Source organism: Adiantum capillus-veneris, chromosome 30 (assembly GCF_014529385.1).
Source record: "Adiantum capillus-veneris isolate H3 chromosome 30, ASM1452938v2, whole genome shotgun sequence".
Taxonomy (NCBI): Eukaryota; Viridiplantae; Streptophyta; class Polypodiopsida; order Polypodiales; family Pteridaceae; genus Adiantum; species Adiantum capillus-veneris.
Genome location: NC_140960.1, coordinates 93,932,611 through 93,954,638, shown reverse-complemented (window position 1 = coordinate 93,954,638; position 22,028 = coordinate 93,932,611). Strand labels below are relative to the sequence as shown.

At 46.3% G+C, this 22,028-nt stretch overlaps 1 protein-coding gene and 1 pseudogene across 1 annotated transcript in view; one reads left to right on the top strand and one right to left on the bottom strand.

Annotated features, from left to right (window-relative positions):
- Nucleotides 1–7,508, bottom strand: part of LOC147418427 (Peptidyl-tRNA hydrolase II (PTH2) family protein) — an 88,312-nt gene extending 80,804 nt beyond the window's left edge. The window contains exon 1 of the mRNA XM_086507462.1: nucleotides 7,365–7,508. Coding sequence (XP_086363588.1) covers nucleotides 7,365–7,406 — 42 coding nt within the window. The 5' untranslated portion in view covers nucleotides 7,407–7,508. The remainder of the gene's footprint in view (nucleotides 1–7,364) is intronic.
- Nucleotides 7,509–12,306: 4,798 nt separating this feature from the next.
- LOC147418426 (uncharacterized) lies at nucleotides 12,307–14,183 on the top strand (annotated as a pseudogene).
- Nucleotides 14,184–22,028: the final 7,845 nt, after the last annotated feature.

Sequence of the window (22,028 nt, the reverse complement as noted above, 5' to 3'; positions counted from 1 at the left end):
TCTATGCACAGTATGGTGACGGGAGTGATGCCCCGCACGCTACATACTGCTCTCTTTCTCCCCTACGTACAGTATGTTATGCCCCACTAGTGGGCTTCTCATTTGACCTATGTACAATTCTGGGGGTTTATGCACGTTTGCCAAGGCAAGAGCCTTCTGAACAGGAACCGGATTAGCTAATTGCTAATCCCCCACAGGCACGCACAGTCCCATCACGAAAGATTGTGAGTTTGGAGAGTTTTCTCGCATGAAAACTTGTCCAATTCATAGGGGAACTGTCCCATTGCGTGCGGGAGCCCTTGGGACACGCGTAGGCGTGTTAGCTCGCTAAAAACGATCCGAAACAGGGAATTACAGCCTGCTGTGTTTTTCTGCAGGTTTAGGGTTTCGCACCTAAACTGCAAGGGAACATCGGGGGAGCCTCGTGAGAGCCTTGGGATGCGTGTACAGGCTTTTGGGCTCCCGGCAGTGAAAAACAGAGAATTACAGCCCGCTGAATTTCTGTGACAGCTCACCAAAAAGCTTCCAGATATCGAGGGAATCCGTCCTAGACAGGTGTTTTTGACCTATTGGGGTTTTTGCGCCGTTATGCTGTCGAAATCCGGTCGAAAACCTGCGTTTTCAGCCCTCGCCAGGTTTGGACAGCTTTGTGAAAGCTTGTGCTAAGTGGTCGGATCGTCTACCTTAATTTGAATAAAGAAATACCGAAAGGGGCGCCAGTCTTTGGGGCCTACAGGGTGTCGGTCTCGTGTGCGCAGTGACATTCTAGTCGCTGGACGCAATTGTGTTCTCTTCCCTTCTCAGTGCTCTGTGTAAAGTTAACAGGTAATTGAAATAGTACCACCCTCTACGTTGTACGGGCCGGTTATAGTATGAGTATACCTAAAACTCATGGTTAAAAGTAAACCTAAAACTCAATGTCATGAGAGTGGTGAGTCTAGTTTGGGCTTGAGGGGGGGGGATTGTTGGGTTCAAGCCCATTGGTACTCGTGGGAATACTCTCTTATGGTATGCAGATACACACTCAATTGTGAGCCACTCCTTATGTGGAGATTGCATGGCGGCTAGTTTTTCCTATATATGTAAAAAGCTTTCAATCAATCTAATACAAGCGTATTGTTTTCATTGTGTCAAAGGCTGCTCTCTCTCTTTCTCGTTCTGCCTTGATCTGCACGTTCTCTCTATTGCCATGGATCCTCACCGGCACCCTAGCCTAGCCCCGTAGAACCTTACAATAGGGAGCACTATTTCCCCCCCTTTGCCACTCACAAGCCTCTTTCTGGCTGAATCTAGTGGTAGCAACGGCCACTTGACTAGAAATTTGGCGTTTTGGCCACTATGGCCGCCACCACGTGTGCCATGCAGATCTCCTCTGTCAAATCTTTATCACCGTTATCTTTGTCCAGCTTGCCTTTGCTTTTGTCCTTTTGTGAGTTCCTGCTTTTGCCTTTGGCTTTGCATTCCCGAGCCAAACGAAGCATCTTCTCGCAGTTATAACAACGGCTCTCGGACCTCGTGGGCACCGAGGCAACTAACTGAGCACTTCTCATGCCGTCCTTGTCAAGCATTTCTTTGCCTCTGTCCTCTAGCAACCTCGTACATTAGCTTTTGGCTTCACAATCCCAAGCCAAACAAATTGACGGCTTCCTTGAGAACTTCGTCCATGCATAGGCCGCTAACTGGGTACTGATCAATCCACTTTCCATAGCCAATAGTCGGTGTTGGTCATTGTTGTCGCTAGCGCTAGGGCAAGGGGGGGGGGGGGGGGGGGGGGGGGGGGGGGGCATGTTGAAGGTACGAGATCTGGAGATTTGTTGTTCTTCTCGCACTTCAAAGAGGCCTTAGATTCCACCAAGCCGCTCAAAATTTTCGATCGAAGATTTGTTGCCCTTGCGAACCGCTTTCTCACCTCTCAAAGCCAATCAAGGAAAAACTTCCTTTGGTGCCCCTCTCTGAGCTTCAACTCCCAAGGCAAATCCATATACAGCGTTTTAAAACGCTGGTAGCAAGGCCTTGTAGATCGGAACAAAAAGAGGGCGAGAAGGGGAGTCAACGCTCTGCCGGCAATTAGGAGAAGCTGCAGCGTTTTAAAACGCTGACTGCGCGAGGGGGCGGGGAGAGAGAAATTTGTCATCACCGCCAAGTACATCTACCGCAGAGCATCTCAAAATGCAAAGGGCGGGTAGTATTGCCAGAAACTGTCCCTACAGCCAACGTAAAACGCTAGCAGCAGGCTCAATGGCGACGGCCACAATAAAGGGAGGGGAGGTGGACGACGGCGCTTCCAACAGCTATGTTTTAATACGCATGATGGAGCAATGAAGGAAACGCCACCAGAAATTGCTCTTCTCAACGCGTGCGGGTCGCCTCCAAGGTCTTCGAGCACATAGCTCTGATACCATGTCAAAGTTGACCATGCGGAAGCGATGGACCAAGGAGAGATGCACGCGAGAGAGAGAGAGAGAGAGACTTCTGAACCAATCAACCTTGGCAATGAAATTGATGATTTACAATGGGGACTGAGGGTTGCTTATATACTAGATTAGACAAATTGCCCTACCCAAGATTTAACAAATAAGTAAAATAAATACCTAAAGCCAAAATAAATATTGGGATCACATTGAGCCATTCATTTGAGATGCTATGACTTTAACACTACCTGTCACGTGCGCACTTCACTTGCGCCACGTGGACACGCTTCTGCCTTAGTCTAGCATGAGTCTTAGCTTACGACTGAGCCTGGCACCTATGTGAGCGTCTAGCAGAGCGTGCATGTCCAGGCCAATCACACTTGCATACCCTCTCTTGCACAAGAACATTCATTTCATCATGCAGGCATTTTACCGTGTGAACCACCTTTTATAAGTCATTTTATTAAAAGTGACTTTTGGAATTCTTTTTGTGAGTTTGTTGGAAAAGTAGGTAGGGCAAATTGCTAAAGATCTATAAAAGAAACCCATTGGGCACTCAGTAGAAGCAGAAGAAGCAGGGACACAAAGAGGCAGGCACCCAGCAATCAGATAGCACCTCAGCAGGAGCCCTAGCGTTTTCTCAAGAAGAAGAAGACCCAGATCAGCCTAGCGTTTTCAGATTTTAGCAGACAGCCCAACGTTTCCAATTTTCAGCCTTAGCCTTGCGAGAACCCGCTCCCTTCCAGTTGCAAATCCTCGCAAGATTCCCCATCTAGCACCAAATCAGCCAGCGTTTTCAGAATTCAGACAGATCAGCCTAGTGTTTTTGCATTTCAGCCCCACAGTGCCACCACAGTAGCAGATCAGCCCCGCAGTGTCGCCATGGTAGCAGATCCATAGCAGAGCATCTAGCGTTTTCAGTTTTCAGCCTTGACGTCGTCGTCATCGACTCCATCATCGTCGTCGACATCATCATCGTCATCGTCATCGTCATCGTCATCGAAGTTCCTATCTTGACGACGACACCTCCATCATCGTCACAATCACCATTGTCGTCATCGTCGACATCATCGTCGTCGACATAGACGAGCAGAACCGTCGTCGGCTTCACCGTCTTCAACACAGTACCGTCGTCGACAAAGACCCTTAGTACCTCGTCGTGGACTTCATCGTCTTCAACATAGACCTTGTCGTCGACCTCCCCGTCTTCGACATAGAACCGATAGTACCCGTCCTCAACCTCATCGTCATCAACATAGACCCATCAGTACCTCGTCGTCGACATCATCGTCTTCGACATAGAACCTTAGTACCTCAGTACCCCTTTAGTACCCAATACGCAACATCAGTAGTGCCAGTATCCATTAGCATCAGCATCATTGTAGTAGCATTGTGCAAGAATAAAGAAAGTACTTGCTCTGGCAACAGAGTTAGGAGGCCCTTGAGGGTTGGGACCCGACATCCCTATGTCGTCTCTTTTCCCTCTCTTGTCTCTCTCTTTCTTTCAGTTCAATTCTGTTCTTTCAAGTGAAGTAAAGTGTCCCTTGTATTTGTGTGCGGAGTACTAGATCCGAGCAAAACACTTATTCTATTCCGTTGCACCTGACACTACCAGCCAAGTGGCACACCCCTCTTGAGCCGGCGGCTCTTTGTTGGATGGGGGCTCACTCGACTGGAGGTCCTCATTGCAGTAAGGGCTTGCACAGACACAAGTTTCTACATGTTCTTTGAGGTTCAAAGAGAGGGTCGTCTCCACACAATCACTATTGAGGCACCAGAGGCAGCAAAGTGTTGCTATCAGCAGATTCGAGTTGTGGCCATCAATGGGAGGAGCAGCGTGATAGATCCAAACCCATCAGCTCTTGAGACAGAGCTGCCCTCTGATGCGAGTGCAGTGGGACCCGGCAATGGTTCTGGAATACTCCGACCAATCACACAGGGACCCCCTTTTTTCAATATACAGCGCGGCTGAGACATCACATACTGACAGCATGGAGAGAGGCTAGCCCTGCTGCAATGGCTCATTGGCAAGAGGAGGATCTCACATCAAAGTTCTTGGCTGACTTTTGGGAGCGCCTGTGAGACAGCAGCCAGCCAAGGAGAGTCACCATGTTCCAATGGCTAATCGCCAATCGAGCTACTGTAGTTGGGAGTTGGTTGGTGCATAGTGGCCATTCAACAGTATGTGCTGCCTCAAACCACCACTTGAGGCAGCGCCATTGTCTATGGGGCTGCCCCATGGTACAACAGGTTTGGCTTCCGATTCTTCAGTTGATGCCTACACTTTCAATAGCTAGCCAATACACTTAAAGAGTGTTGCAGCTTGGTCCACCCTCACGGGCACAGCACTTCATTTTGAGCTGGCTTCAGTTAGCAAGATGATTGTAATACAAGAGGGCCGGCCTACACTCCCGCTAGCCACAGAGCTTGTACCTCAAGAGTGGAGCGAAGATAGAGAGTGTTGTTGGGAGGTCCTCTGCAACCTGACACTAGTTCATCGGGAGAGCCCGATGCTTTCGCATCTTCGAGGCTCGACATGCCCCACCAGCGGAGACTGTAGGCGACATGGCTTGAGCTGATTCATACACTCACAAGGACAGTTTGAGAGACTTCAAGGCAGTTCCGACAGCATGCGGGAGCGCCGTGAGGCCTTCCTACGTCTTTGGCGACCAAGGCCATTCTTCACCATGGTTCATAAGTTGCCTAGATGGCATTACCGCCCACTAGTGTGGTTGTTTCCTCCTTCCATATCCTAATTAGCAATCATTGTCCATATCTTATCTTTGCAATGGGAGAATCTCCCCACACTTTGATGTAGCCCCCTCTTGTAGGGGGCAGTTTCTAGCCCTTTGATAATTTTCTTAACTAATGGAAGGATCTTTTTATTTGGGGGGGCGGCGGGTAGCAAAAAACCGCAGCACGCATGAGCCAAGCTCCACCCACCCACACTACACACACACATACACCTGGGAGCATGGAAAACCATAGTCACAAGAAATGGCCATTTTCGGGTCTGCCATACCCATTCCCTATTCTCATTTCACGTTCTGCTCCTCATTCCATGTGACTATATACCCACACTACGCACACCCACCCAGCACACAGTGCACGCACACACCTAGGAACATGGAAAAAGTTAAAACACCCACAAAAAATAAACAAGAAAAAACAACCAAAACAAACAAATTCAATCAAGGAAAAAGAAAGAAGCCAAAAAAAGGGGCGAGCAAACCAATAAAAGTGCAAGCAATCACCCTAGCAAAAGACGACGAAACCACAACAGCGACAAAGGTGGCATGGTCGAGGGCAGCCGCAAAGGCACCGGAGGAATCGGCCGGTGTAAGGCTTAAGCAAGTATAGGCACGACTGCGGCGGCGTCAGCACAAGACCTCATTCGTGGCCATGGAAGCACATAATTGTAAGAGTGCATTGTGGGTGCTACCTATACATCAAGGTGGTATATGTTAAACGTCCAACATGAACCACCGCATAATGTGATGTGCCGCCAATCCATGCTGCAAAATACTCAAGAGCATGCCCATAGTCTGAAAATTGAATGCTCCACTATCCTTGAGAAGCCTGCTAGAGTATCCCACTAATTGCAAAGAGTATGCAGCTACTCCAACCAAAAGTTGACAAAGGTGGCTGATATAGGGGAAGGCTATGAGCCCAACATAAGAGCACGTGAGCCTTCCAGAAAATCCATAGTGTGATGCAACAAATCCTAGAAAACATTGTGTCTCGCAAGTCAAGGATGAGTATCAAACTCATGCACAATAATGAGAGCATATCTGTCTCTAGACCAAGGCCGTAAGCATGAAAATAGGGTTTTTGTCAGTCCCTCGTACAAGGTATGTGAATCCGGAAGCAGTAAAAGCTATCTCAAAGACCAACTCCTAAGCTAGCAAACCACGGAGAACGCCAAGCTACTGAATGCCCCAGCTCTACCACAAAAAGTTGAGAGATCAGAGCACGACACCGTAGAGCAGCCACCCCCCCCCCCCCGGCACTAAAGGGCACGGGTAGAAAGAGATGGGATCGGCGGCCGAGGTTGAAAGGGGGAATCTCGAGGAAGATTGAGGGCGGAAAAAAATGGGCGTCCGTTGCAGGCACGGAGACTTGAACCCTCGCCACCCTCATGAGAGCCCAATGCACTAACCGCTACGCCCGCGACAGGGAAGTTGACATATGGGCAAACTATATAATGATAAATAAACTTGGACAGGTCCCACTGCTTGTCCAAGTTTACTTTTCCATGTCCTAGTTTACCCCGGCATCCTACGGCTGCGCGCGTCCGAACTTCACTGCCGTGGATCCCACCGCCTGGGCTTCATTAAATGGCCCATGCCCTTTAGTGCTGAGGCACCCCCCCCCCCCCCCCCCCCCCCCCCCCCCCCCCCCCCCAAACCCCGCACACCCCATATTACACCCTCTCTACGGTACTGGATGGAGCTAGCTAAATTATGCATACCATGCTAGTATACTCGACACATATTAGCTTGGCCCCTAGCCATAGAGCTCCATCCCCTCTCCATTACATATTACCCTCTCCCAGATTTTGTACACTCATGACGGTTACCCCTTCTCGGCCCATTGTTAGTGTAAGCTTTAGCTCTCGTTTTGTCATTATCCTGTTTCTTTGATGGGGATGAGAGAAGAGAGACCACAATTTGAACGAGAAATGTGACAGGGGAAGTATGTCACAAGGTGGATAGGGTACGGAACAGGAATAAGCAGCCGTTCCTCTAATTCTTCTGTCTAAACAATGTCACAAGCGGTCTCAGATAGATCACTACCACAAAAGACAAGATAGCTTGGTTTTCCAGATTCTGCTTCATGTGAATTCTTTGCACGTCTCTTATCTGGAATAGGGTTACATAACATTCTGGATAATGTGCAGACGTTGGGTGGCAATGCGCTCTCTCTCCCTCTCTCTCTCAATCGAAACAATACCTTCGTGTTGCCATGTGCCGCTCGTCTGACATACACCATCATCAATAACACTGTGGGTTCGAGTGGCACAAGTATTATTTTAAGAGCTTAGCTGCATTTAAGTCCTAAGGATTTAACATGGCCTGCGCAAAGATATGTTCTAAGAGCCTATCGTTATGAAGTGGTCATAATCACACTGGATCGATGACCCTTTCATTAATTAATTAACGAATCAGATTCCCTTTGGCGCTAACATTTTGAATTCTCCCTGGTTCATGCGCAGTGACGTGCTCGTCACTCGCACTCGACAGAGGAAGCCCCTCCATCCACCGCCATGGCGACCTCGGCCCCTGCCCCCTTATCCAATCTCCCACTGCGTACATGTGATGCCCCCACCTCCACTGCATCACACAAGACAAGACTCTCTTTGCACAAGGCCCTGAGCCTGCTGCCCGCAATCAAGCCGAGAGAGAGAGAGAGAGAGAGAGAGAGAGATTGAATTATTGTCCACGGAGAGAGAGAGAGAGAGAGAGAGAGAGAGAGAGAAGCCCCTGGTTTCACTGCTCAGCCTCCCGCAAACAGAGCTGGGCAACAAGGAGGTGGGTTTAGCGCGATCATTAGAGGGCCATCGAGGGCTCTGTCGCAAAAGCTGCCTCTGACCACCTCGCCCTTCGTCCGCTCTGGTTTGTGGTTCCCTCCTACTTCGAAGAGTGTGGGTCATCACTTCCCTTGCTCACTCACGCGCGTTCCTACTACTCCTTCATCGTCCATTGCAGCTCGTGGCAACTATCCACAATCATTTGCAACGTGGCAAAATTTCATTTTTCCAAATATACAAAATTATTGATGCTAACAGATGGAACCTTTCTTTCTCACTCTTGCTTTCTCTCTCTTCCCCTCCACGTGCCACCTTTCCTCCCTTTTCCCTCAAAACTATAAGAGTATCTTCTGAGATTCTTATGAAAAGAAATGGGAAAATGATTATAGGCACATACACTTGTTTTAATATATTCAAGGGGACAGGTTCCGTAATGCTAGTAGTGCCTTTAATATTGATCTTTTCTCTAGGATTACCTCTCCTTTCGGAGTACCAACGAATGAAAAGGGGATTATTTCTTTTCCACCTCCCTCATATCAAGGAAAATATATTTGGTAAATCGTGCAACTAATGAGATCAAAGCATTTTTAAAAAGTAAATTGATGTTTGACATCTTTTACAAAAAGCATGTCACTAATCCTACTAATCTCATTAAAATACAGCGGAACTCGGACCTAGCACAGCCTGCCCAAAAATAAAGAATAGTATCGTGATATCTGTGAGAGAGAGATATGTTGCACACATGGAGCATTCATGAAGCCTGTTCGGTGAAAAAGGGAGCTCCACACCAACAAGATCCACCACGCCCTTACACTCAGAGAAACAGCTCGCTATCGCTCGTACCCTAATGGAGCCCCCCCCATATCACGTTTTGCAAACGTTCACTGTGTTCGCATGGTGAAAACTAGTATAAAGGTGTTGCAGGCATGCAAAAGCTGTGACACAGCTGATGTGGAGCTCGTTGGTTATGTGCCTACTCTGTGCGTTTAAGGTCAACAATACGTCATCTCTAGCTTTTCACGAACGACTACCATCATGTGCGCAAAGCAGCAAGCCGGTCTGAGCACGTTCATGGTGCCAACGATTGCACCACGAACGCCTTATGTGCACGCTACAAAAGATAGAGAGAGGGAAAGGCTTCAAGAAATGAGTACAAAAGCAAAGAGAATTGTCTTGTTTTTGGCCTGCGAAAGGCTATAGGGTTTGGCTTGCAAAGTTGTTGCAATGTTGAGCCCGTTCGATATGGGTGTTGGATGAATGCCACGTGGCCCTAGGTTTACTAAAGGTTGTTTGAAACAACCTGGAAAGTCTTTTCCTGTTGCAGCCTGCTCTTGGCAGGTCTCGTCGGTTTTTGCCCTGCTCCTAGCAGAGAAGGTGATGCGTGTAGCAGGTCTCCTCCTTCCGTGAAGGTGGCGCGCAGCAGGTATACGTCTTTTCGTGCTGCTCCTGCCAGAGGACGTGTGCAGTGGTGCAGGTGTTTCATACGGCAGTGCTGTTTGTTCAATGCCGAAGGCGGGCGCTATCTAGATGCTTTTCGAGATTGTTGACCCGTGTGCTTTTAGGGGCGACTGCATTCAATGGCGTGAGCGGTGTTCGTCTTCATTCTCTATGCTTCAGAGTACGTGTTGGAATGCAATGCTTAGAATAGAATAATGCACATGCTCATTGTAGCTTGTATAAAAGGTCAGAAAAACGCAGTGTGATAAGAAGCCCTTGTCTCAGTTGATCGTCATTATGTTGTGTCGTGCTTTTGTAGATGTAGCAGCAATTCTCAAGTTTGTTTTACTGTTTGAGCTTTTGAGCTATCTATCTAGTGGAAGATTCTCTCTCTGTCCTACTTTTGTAAATATGCCAACAAGTCTTTTGTAAATATGCCAGCAAGTCTTTTGTACATGTAGCAGCAAGTCTCAAGGCTTTTTTACTGTTTCAACTTTTGATCTATCTATCTACTGGAAGATTCTCTCTGTGCTGCTTTTGTAAATATGCCAGGAAGTGCTGATCTTTGCTTTGATGTTTAAGCTTTGAGCTATCACTATTTGGTGGAAGATTCTCTCTTTGCTATCCAATTTCTATGTCCTGATATGCTGCAATTCCAAATTTAAGTTGACTTGAGTCACCATATGTAAACGAATGTTTTCTTCTGCCGAATTCTGTTGAAGAAGTTGTTGTCGCTTGTGAGGAGTTGAAATTTGTTGAGCGTCTGCTGCGGATTAGTTTGAGGGTTTGTGTGTCGTGCTTGAAGTAGCTGGATCCTCTATTATCATGGCATCGGATGCTGGTATTGTTGGTGGTGGGGAAGGGAGTGCAAGCAATGCCTCGTCTAGCGATGGTGAGAGCATGGACTTCTTTGGAGGTTTGTTTCTTTGCCTCATCAACGGTTTCGTGTACGCTTATGTATGCCGATAATTTATTTACTTGTGCTATGCTGGTGTTGGTTTTGATTGTCGGTCCTGGTTTCTTTTTGCTTGCGAGCGACACACTCGAAATGTTTCTTGCGTTGGCGTTCTTGCTAGTCCTGCTTTCTTTCGGCTTGGTACACCTAATGAGGCAACTGAGCATGACATGACGAGCCTATTTCTCAGCCTTAACTGCACTGCGAGTTTCAAGTCCTCAATAGACCAAAATATATTACTTGCCTATGCTTGTCATTAATAAAAGTAGTTATGCTACCCTTGTTCCCTAAGCCTTGCAGTATACTATCAATCTAAGTGTTGCTCGGCTCTTGGTTATATGGAAACTTGCAATGAGTGAGAGAGAGAGAGAGAGAGAGAGAGAGAGAGAGAGAGAGAGCTTGACCAATAATCGTTTGGCACAGCATCTCCTGCTGCTCTTTGTCATGCCCACATAAACTGTTTCGAGATTATGTGAAGTTCCTTCACTACGGCAATAGGGGATAGGAGAATTTCCAGTGCTTCAACAATGACCGAGTGGCAGCTGGCATCAACAGCTGGGAGGACACGTTGCATTATTGTTCCCGCCATTTACACGGTGATGCCCAGCTCACCTATCATTGCAATTAAAGTTTCAATCTCGGAATCAACCTTGGATTCGAGAGCCTCAAGCTTGACATTGTCAACTTTACCTTGCATGACGTACCCACGGATGTTGCAATTCCAAAACTAGAACCCTGCTTCTTGCTAGTGATTGCTTTGCTTTCTCCTCCCTGCTTGATTTGAAGCTGCTGCAGATTGAGACCATATCGTCTATTCTATAAGTATTGTATGGCTCAGTAAATGCCACCGATGCATCATGTTCCAAGACAGCACACTCTGACATTGTCATTGTGTGTCACAGTGAGTAAGAGAGTGAGAGAGAGAGAGTGTGTGTGTGTGTCTTATGTCTAAAACACTGCTAGATCTTGTTTTTTAGGGTCCATTCAAATAGATAATCAGAATCAATGTCCAAAATAAGGTGTTTAGAACTATATTGCCCAATTTTTGACCTTGGAAATCAAAGGTTGAATGAAATTGAAACCGGGAAATCTACGCTTCAAACTGGGATATGTGAGCATTGATTAGCTTGAGTAATGGGGCTCGGTCGGTAAAGGATGACCTCGATACTTTGCGTATTTCTGTTGGGATGGGGTGGGTGCAAGCAATGCACACTCCTTGTCAGCATGGAGACCATTCCAAGGTCGTAGTCATTCACACACCTAACTCCTTGTTTCCATACCATACATATCATATGTAGCGTATCACAAGAAGCACGAGAATTCTCACATCGTGACTTACCTCAACATCATGAGCTTCTGTGAGGGAGGCACCGTATACCTAGCTAGGTACGATTGGGGGCAGGGGGCTTAGCACTAGCATCATGCACACGCAACGGCTGTCTCGTATCCGACAGCCCCACTCTTTTTATGTTCTGGTTATACCTTTTTTGGGCCGTCTCTACTTGCAACAACTCACAAACCTCAGCAAGCGCAACCTCGGGCATCAACCCTTCATTAGCTTTTGACTTATGCATGTCTACGCATGCTCGCATTTCTCGATTGCCTGAGGGGAGTGAATCAACAGGCTCCACTTGACGCTCTTTATGTTCATCCTCGCTTGAGTAACTCGCAATCTTACTACCTGGCTCGGAGGCCTCCATAAACGTTGCCTCTCGAGCAGAAGCTCATGATGTTATGCATTGTATGAAAAACATTGAGAGACTCCGTTTTCCTGCATGAGAAAATTTCTAAATCTTCTTGTGTATGCAACCTGGCAAGGGATTTGAAACGTGACATTTTCCAAGATTAAATAACTTGTTTGCTTGCTCATCCAAAAAGAAATCATATTTCGCGCAAGCTTGTTCGCATCCTTTCAAGAAGTTCGTTTCTGCGCCTTGTTCTTCATTTGCTTTTACGAGTGTGCTGCTTGCAGGATGTTTTTTATGCTCTCTTTGCTTTCCTCAACTAGTCAATGCTATGGTTAATCGGATTCTTCCTTTTCTTTTCCTCCTGTAGAACTACGTAGGTTCGTTGAGTCTCCTCCATGTCCTGCAGGCAAACGTTCATCGCACTTGGTAGTGTCAAGCTCTACCGGGTCGCCGCCAAATCCAGCCTTCGAGGAAATCGCAACTGGGAAGAGGTGTAGACGTGCTTTGCTTCAAGGAAGCCCTTCTATCGATCTCGTTGGCAGTGCAGGTATGGCCGGTGTGCACAATCATTCTTTGTGGAACAGGCTTAACGTGTCTACGATGTTCTTCGCTACAATGCATTCTTGAGTGTTGAGTTGCGTTAAGATGGTGCTCTGCTTTTTTTTGCAGGCAAAGGATACTCTCCACTAGGAGAGGAGTGTGCACAAGCACCGTCTTCGTCTCAATAACAACTTCCTTGCCCAGCTCGCGAATTAGGCAAAGCTGCAGCCTCATTTTCTGAAGTTGGCCAATTTTCAGCTGCTCAGAATGTCTTCTATTGGACAAAGGGAAAAGCTTGTTAGTCAAGGAAACCTTGCCGCTATTTATGATTAGCGATATAGATGAGGATAGTAAACCTTTTTCCATAGAGGGGAAAATCTTGAATTGGTATGGCACATACCGTTCCATCTTGTCTGGGCAAAAGAAAAATGCACATTACTTCAAGTTCGACATCGTCGATGCCGAGTGCATTGATACGATCACGGTCGTCGTTGTGGATCCCTTCATTCAGACCTACACCAGGGAGCTCAAGATCGGCTTGTTCGTCAGGGTTGATTGTCCTCTTGTGAGGGCTAAAAACCATAACGATGTTGGGTCAGCTTTGTTCTCCTTGCATGTCGATGCGTCGACAACCATTAGACCTTGTGACCCATTCCCTGTTACTTTATCTTTCTATCCTAAGACCAAGATAGGCACATTTCTTGCTGACGCTACAATTTTCGAGACTACTAGCCCACGTCCGCCCTTAACGACACTGGAGTTTGTTGTCTTGCAAAGTCGTAATTTCCATCAAAGAATTGGCACTACATTTGGGGATTTGGTTGTTGTTGATAGCCCGCCGACCCCAGACGACAAAACAGTTGTACGTGTCAGAAGCATTGGCTTCAACATTTATTTCTTTTGATATTGACAAACCTTTTGTCATATGTACGTGAGCTTTGTCAACTCTCGAAAGCAAGACTACGATCGGGTCATGGCCCAGATGGCTAGGGAGGACATTGTTATGTTTTTGGCTAGGAATATTGGCCTCTTTGTTGGCAAGGTGCGCACATTGTCTGTTCTGGACGTCACAAATTTGGCCCCTGTGCGAGGATCACGCTTGAAGGAAGAATTGACCATAGCATTTCATATACAGTGTGAGATTCTCGGCTACAATAGAGAGGTGACTTTGCATGGTCTGTACTCAACCGGATAAAGACATCTTTAGTGGTCTTTACACGTTTTTTTTTTTTTTGTAGGTTGTGGGGACTTTGCGCTTTGTGAACTTCAATAGAGCTCTCTTGCATTCCCAGTGCTCAGTTTGTGACTCGCCGAAGGTGAAGAAGTTTGAAGGCCGATTGTGTTGTTCTCTTTGCGATAAAGATCACGTCTTCAACACGACGCTCAGGCTGGAGGCACAGATCCGAAGTAGCATTGACAGACGTGTTGTGGCGGTTCAAGTGTCAGGATCTATGGTGGATCGTCTTCTGGGCTTGTCAAGGAGCTTCAAGGAGGTGTACATGGAGAGCATTCTAGAGGCGAGGGATATTTTATCGACATCTGTTGTCGAGGGTGTGTTCAAAATTGGCACAAATGGGTCTATGATATCTTTCACTCCTCTGTTGGAAACCTAGATGCTTTGAGAGCATGTATTTCCATAGCTTTTGGCCTTTCACCACGAATAACTATGCTTCCTTACCTAGACCCCTCTACAATCTATGAACTAAATTTTGGCTTGTCCATTGTATATCGAGTTTCAGAAGAAAATCGTATCTTGCTTTTGAGCCTTGTTGCCATGGTGTCTCTCTATAACTCGCTCTCTACTCTTCTTTCCTCTCCATCTTTTCAACCTTCCAAGGTGTCTCTCCATAACTCGCTCTCTACTCTTCCTTCCTCTCCATCTTTTCAACCTTCCAAAGCACAGACTCTCTCTCTCTCTCTCTCTCTCTCTCTCTCTCTCTCTCTCTCTCTCACACACACACACACACACACACACACACACACACACACACACACACACACACACACACACACACACACACACACACACACACAAACAAACACACAAGGTGACTTAATATTTACAATCTTTGCGTGTCTTTCCAATGACTCACTTGGCCGATACCGTTTTCGCGGCACAGTTTCCGAACAATTCAGACATCTTCCTCGCGCTACACCATCTCCAAAACTCAACAAGTGCACCGCATGACCTTAGATCAAATTTGCTCAACGACTTGTTTGAGAGCTTCTTGCATGATAGACATGCTGTCCCGGGTGCATGCCTCTTCTTCCGTACTGATGGGGCCACTAGCGCAATGACAGTCACAAAATTCTCTTCTTTGTATTCAACATGCACCAACTCACTTTCCCTTAGCCTCGACGTATTAACAGCCTTCGCTCGCTTTGCGACTTGTAGGTTAAAAGTGTATTTGAAAAGAAATGGAAGCATGAGAACAATCATCTTGGGGATGCCATCGAAACCATTTCTTGCAAAGGGCATTCTGCTCTCCGAAACAAGCAATGGCATCACATACCTTCCCACCTTCACAACGTGCTCAAGCCGTGCACGTGTTCGATGGAAAGAGATGAGGTGGCCACTTTGCATCAGCTATCCTTGTTGCATGAGACTTTGCCTGATGTTGAGGTCGTCCGCATGTTCCAAGCCAAACACCCACACACGTTGCACACAACCCAGGCCGTGAAATGCAAGCTTTCACGCCTGAAGAACGAGAAGGACCTGGTCACTGGTGCTCAGATACGACGCACCCATGCCAGGTTGAGCAAGCCGATTAAGAGATACAACAAAAGCATCAAGGAGAAGCCCATTACACCCTGCGAAAAATGTGGACACTTGCTATTCTGCCACCAGCTAACACGTCAGCTTCTGCCTTCAGTTGCGGAATCCACTTCAATGAAGCGAAGACGCTATGCGGATGTGTACGTCTGCAGCTAGTGCAAGAAACACTTGACAAGCGATAGCAATCGCCTGTGGAGCTTGCAAGAAACAGGGTTCAATCCAACGCTTCCCTTTGTGTCAGATCTAAACCCCGTAGAGGCACGCTTGGTCTCCATTCGTATTCCCTTCGCCAAGATACGTGAACTGACGTATGATGGTCAGTATGGGCTTAGAGGTAGTGTTGTCAATGTGCTTACCAACTTGGAGAAGAGCCAGGCTGTGCTGCCTCGCTTCATTGAGGATGAGGCTTCTGTCCTTGTGGGAATCAAACGAAAACTCGAGTACGATAGATGTTACCTAAGCGGTGTTGTGTGACCCTGCTCACAATGCGTGCAACCACTACGTTTGTGTCCACACCACTCTACACACGAGAAGGTGTCACCATCAACGACAAGTGGCTTGCACACCTTTCTAGTTTAAGTATGGCTCCTGCAAATACCCTTAACGACAATGCGCACGATGTTGAGCTTGAGGATGATCAGACTGATGTCATGCTTCATGGGGTCACAAGTGTGGCAGAGGTTGTCGACTACAGTGGCAAGATTCTTCATGTTGCACCTTGCGAGGGCAATTCACCGTTGAGCATCTTCACGGACGAGTATTGCGAGGAGTTGAGCTTCCCAACTCTTTTCTTCGGGTCCCCTAGAAGATATAGGGAGGCCGCAACCAAGGATTATCAAACGATCGCAAAGTGGGAGCTCCTGAACGTCGATAGAAGATTCGCCCTGGACATCGAGAATTTATTTTTCAAGTCTATCAAAATCATGTCGCAACAAGTTTCTTCCTCTGTTTGGGTGCGAATGCGCAAGGGAAAGCTAGGAGGTGCAATGCTAACTACAAGGCAAGTTGTAGAAGACACAAACATAGAGAGGCTTCTCAACTCAAGATTAGGCTTTAGAGGCACTGCGAACATCCCCCGACTACAAGGAAAAGATGAAAAAAAAAGTCTTCGCAATGATCCGGCAACTTGGACCGCCTACATTTTTTGTCACGTTCTCCTCTGCAGAATGAAGATGGAAAGAGCTTCTTGCTGCACTTGAGAAGTTAGTTCCACTGAGACAAGAACCTGACGAGAGTCTGAGCTCATATCAGCGTCGCCTCATTCGTGCTGATCCCATTACAACTGCTCGTTTCTACGTCAACAGGTTCAACACAATGAAACGGTTGTTGCGCATTGATTCCTCCATATGTGGCAAAATACGAGACTTCTTTTTCATCACGGAGTTCCAAAGTCGCGGTAGCCAACATGATCATGGTTTATTGTGGCTAGAAAATGCTCCATCACTCACAACACACTCAGATCAAGATATTGTATTGTTTATAGATACTCACATTAGCACAGATAGATCCATCTTGCCCAATGACCTTTCTGAAGCTTACAAGCACAAGCATCATAAGACTTGCCAAAAGAAGAGCAAAAGTTGCCGTTTTGGATTTCCACGTTTTCCCATGCCATTCACAACTATTATCCGACAAGGAATACTTGAGGCGAACATAGCTAGACAAGGTAAGCTTTACTTGCAACAAATCGAAAAACAACTCAGCCAAATTGATTTACAAAATGTCCCTACATTTGAAGAATGGCTAGAACAAGTACAACTCTCCATGGAACAGTACTTGCTTGCATTGCAAGCAACTATCTCAGGACCCACTATTTTTCTCATGCGCAAACCAAGCGATATATTCACAAACAACTTCAACAAATCAATAGCTTCACTTTGGAATGCAAGTACAGATATACAGTTCGTGCTAAATGCACATGGACCTGCGAGCTATTGCACCTCATACATGACAAAAATGGACAATACATTAATAGGAGCAATCAAGGCACAAGTTGATCACTGTGTCGCAAACAATGCAACAACGTTGGAGAGACTACGAAAAGTTGGTAGCACAATCCTTAACACACAGCAAATTAGTTCACAGCAAGCTGCTTACATATGTCTCCCGCTTCCATTGCATAGCTCGTCTAGAGAATTCATATACATAAATACTAACCCACCTGAAGAGCGTGCTCTCGTTCTCAAAAAAAAGAACGCCTGGCAAAAAATGCATCCCGACACAACAAAAATCTTCTCTGCCTCCATCATTGACAAATATGCCTCCAGACCACACTCGTTCTTTGCCATGTGCTTGGCCCAGTTCGCTTCCACAACGAAAAATCCCTCCAGGCCTGACAGGTTGCTGTAGAGGGCACACATCGTACGGTACGTTAGATACAATAAAGCCAAAGACCCTGACAACCACTATAGAGAACAATGCCTTCTCTTCTTGCCGTGGTCAAGGCATGAGAATGAGCACCTACCCGAAGGTTCGTCTTGGATCGATGTCTACACTTTGAACATTGAAACAATGAAAAACAATGAATCACAGTTTGTTGTCGAGCCAGCTCCACTTGATAGATTTGCAACAGCTATCACAACCTCACGCGACACGAGAAGTGTAAGTTCCTTGAACGATTCCAACAATGCCAACGTGATGATCAACACCCCATCAAACCAACCAACGAAGAAACCATTTTCTTTGCATTTTTCCAAACATATTGGCATGACCAATGAGGATTTCCACCCATCAATAAAGAAACTAAACCCACAACAGCGACTCATCCTGGATGATGTCATGCTTAAAAACGCATAGCGCCATCAAAAAAGATACATCTCTTCCTCACAGGTGGAGCAGGCACTGGAAAAACATTCACGTTGCTCTTGCTAGTCGAAGCCCTCATTCGTTTCTACACGCATAAGTCGGGCCACAATGCTGACTTTCCTAAGGCACTCCTGATGGCATATACAGGCAAGGCAGCATTCAACATTGGTGGTACAACTATACACTCGGCTTTACATTTGCCTTTGATAACTACGACACACACAAGCCTCAGAGCAAAAAAGCTAGATGCATTATCCTTACTTTATCAAGATTTGGAGCTTGTAGTGTTTGATGAAGTCTCCTTGATAGGATCAAGTGTCTTCTCATTGGCTGACTCACGTCTTCGTGCCATCAAGAGAAAACACGACCAACCTTTTGGTGGCCTAGATATCATACTCTGTGGTGACCTCTGCCAAGCTAGCCCAGTCAAAGACTCTTGGATATCTTCTCGAGGCGGTTGCACCTTCGTACTGGCATGAATTCCTTAAGTGCTACGAAGTAACGATGACAATGAGACAAACCGATGGACAGTTTATAGAGGTGCTCAACCGAATGAGAATTGGCTCACACACCAGCAGCGACCTTGCATACATTAACAACTCCTTCCACAGAGAGTTGCCTGCTGACATAACCATATCACACCTATTCTACTCTAACAAGGCAAAGGATGAACACAATGAAAAGGTCTTCACACAATTGCCCGGTGAGCCACACATATTCAAAGCGATTGACAAGCGTGCCGCCTCTTGTAGCAAAACAATAGAAATTCCATTGGATGCCAGAGGGGAGTGGTAGAAAAAACATGCAATTCCTCTTTGCACCTCTCACCATCCAATGGTCACCATCACAATAACTTTGATAGTTGACATTTCAATTCATTTCAAACAAAACTCACACCATATAATTTAAGTACTTGATTGTTCACATCATGGCTTACTTAATAAATTATGAAGAATATTTATTTGAATGGTTGTTATTCAATGTTAAATACTATTTGACATATGTGTGTGTGTGTGAATGTCAGATATTGTTTCTTCAGTAATACTCGAAGGCCAGGAACTGTCATGTCTTTGCTAGCGACCTCTCTGTTACAAATTAGAAGTGCAGAACTACGGAATTGCTTGCCACCAAGGCACACATCCCTCTTTTAAAATCCTATCTTCCACGTCCTTTGTATCCATTTGCACATCTTTCCTGCAAGGCCTCTAATAGCTGGGCATTCCATGAAAAGGTGGCCGAGGTCTTCGTTGGCCAATCTGCACCTTGAACATCTATCAGTCCCAATACCACACGCTTGAATCTTGACACCTGTTGGCAAGGCCCCCCAAAGTACCTTCCATAGAAATATCTTCATAAACTAAGGCCACTGTGGATTCCAGATGTTCTTCATGGCCTCTACTCATTGAGCCTCTGACCATTGCTTCTTCCATTTCTTGTTTAAAGGGGCGAACCAATCAACCTCATGAATTAACACTTGGTAAATGCCCTTGGTATAGGGTTTTAGAGAATCGGCTACTCATGGGCCATTTCTAAGCTTTCCACTCAAAAGTAGATTCACAGATCGACATCAGAACACTCGACATCAGAACACTGCCCAAGCCTTCTACAACCCTATTGACAAGTAGCTTCTTAGTGTCATTGAGTTGAAACTAGGAAACCACCTCATTAGAGGATTTCCAGCACTTGCTGTTTCTATCAGAGAAGTGGCTTAGCCGTTGAAGTCCCTTATTGTCCATCCTTCTTGCAGTTTCTCTCCAATAAGGGTTTAGGATAACCCCAACAACTTTAGATAGCCAGGGGGACCAGTGCAAAATGGACTCTGGAAGTATCGGGTTAAATCGCCCCATTCCAATGCCCTTGTTTCTCTATTGCACTTTTGCACCAGCTCTGCCGTGATGCCACTCAGTCTTAGGCTAGCCCCCTTGGGGCTAAAAGTTTGTCATGCACCTGAACCCCTTTCCACTGACCACCTTGAGAGAAGAGTTTTGCCTTGTCGATCATATCCTTGGTCATGATAGCACAAAATTGGTCTTGATTTGTGATTGAGACCACAACATTGGCACACAGGGCCTCAACATGAACCACAGGGTTGAGAATTCCAAGGCCACCTTGGACTAACGGTTGAGCGATACCTTCTCACTTTGCCCATTGCCACGGTGACGAGGCTTTAGTGTTGTTCCTCCATAAGAATCTTTTAAGTGGTTTCAAGATCTCTTTCCAATTACATTTGGCTATTTTGAGGAGTGGGCTGGTGAAGTCAATATAAGGAAGCATAAATGAATTGATCACTCTGACCTGACTCTAGAAGGGAAGCAACACATACTCCCACCTTCTCATTTTCCTCTAAATCTTCTCAAGGACCCATTGGACCCTTTGCTTGTGAGTAATGTCCACCCCTAAGGGGGCGCCCAGATGCCTAAAAATCCTACCTTTAGACACAATCTCCTTTGACCAGCCCAATGGGTCAAATGAGTCGTTTTTCATCAGGGAGATCAGTCTAGACTTCTCCATACTACACTTCGACCCAGAAGCCACAAAAAATGTTTGCACAATCTCGAGGGCCTTCATGAGCACCTGAGGGTAGGCTTTCAAGAAAAGGAGGGAGATTTTCACAAACATCTTGGTTAGGAGCTGGTCGTTGCCGGGCAAAGTTAATACTTGTATTTCCCCCCGCTTAGCAACAACTTCGATCATCGTTATCAGAGGATGCGATCCTGCAGCAAAGAGAAGAGGGGCCAGGGGGCATCCTTGCTTGATCGATCTTTTGGATTGAAAGGAGCCCACAATTCTATAATTGAATAAGAGCTCAGATTGGCTACTCGCACCCAGAGTGTGTATAAGATTGCAAAGGCACGGCCCAAAGCCCAGTGATTTCATGACATCTTCAATGAAGGACCACACAATCCTATCATACGCCGTGTCCAGATCTAGCTGAAGCAGACTACACTCTTGCTTCATGAAGGCTGCATACTCAATGCCAACCATTGATGTCAAAATGTTGTCATATATTGACCTTCCTTTCATAAACCTCTGTTGATGAGGGGAGATGACTTTGTCAAGGAAGGGGGGCCATTCTAAGAGAGACTTCCTTGGCAATGATTTTGTATGCCACATACATCATAGTTATGGGATGCTATTGCTTAAGCTACAAGCAGAAAACCTGTTTCGGGATAGGCTTGATAAGCCCTCTTTTCACATTGGGATCCAAGGACCCCTTGACCAAAGCTTGGTTAGCCATACACGTGATCGGGACCTTGAGGTTCTCCCAGAACTCCATGAAGAATTCCGTGGCTAGACCATCCCAACTAGGGGATTTCTCCTTGCCGAGAGCTTGCAATGGAAGCGAGCATTCATCTTCAGAGAAGGCCATCTCAAGATGATCTTCAGAGTTGGGAAACTTTCCTGTTGACACTCTCAAGAAAGGTCGCTCTAGCTTCATCCACTTCTTGAGAGCGGGTCTCTTGTTGGCCAATGATCTAGTTGAGGTGATTACGTCTTGGTCTTGTGTAGCATTCCCATTCTCATATGTGAGTGAGTGGATGGAACCGCGACTCTTCTTGATTTTTAGGGCCCTAAAAAAATGTGCTTGATTAGCGGCCTCCGATTGGAGGAAGGTCTCTCTAGATATCAAGCTCGCCCTCTTGACCTCCTCAAGCTGCTGCTAGGCTAGGTTGGCTTTCGCTTTCAGCCACCTTTTGTGTTCTTTGGAGGCCAGCCTAGAAGATTTTTTGGAAGTCAGACTAGCAACCTCCTCTTCAAGCTTCTTCCAGTTCTTTTTCATCCAAAAGCCTGAGCTTTTGATCTCTTTTTGAATACTTCGAGCAAAGAGGTCCCAAGCTTTAGGTTTTTCAAGATTAACATTTTTATTGAGTTTGCTCAAAGCTTT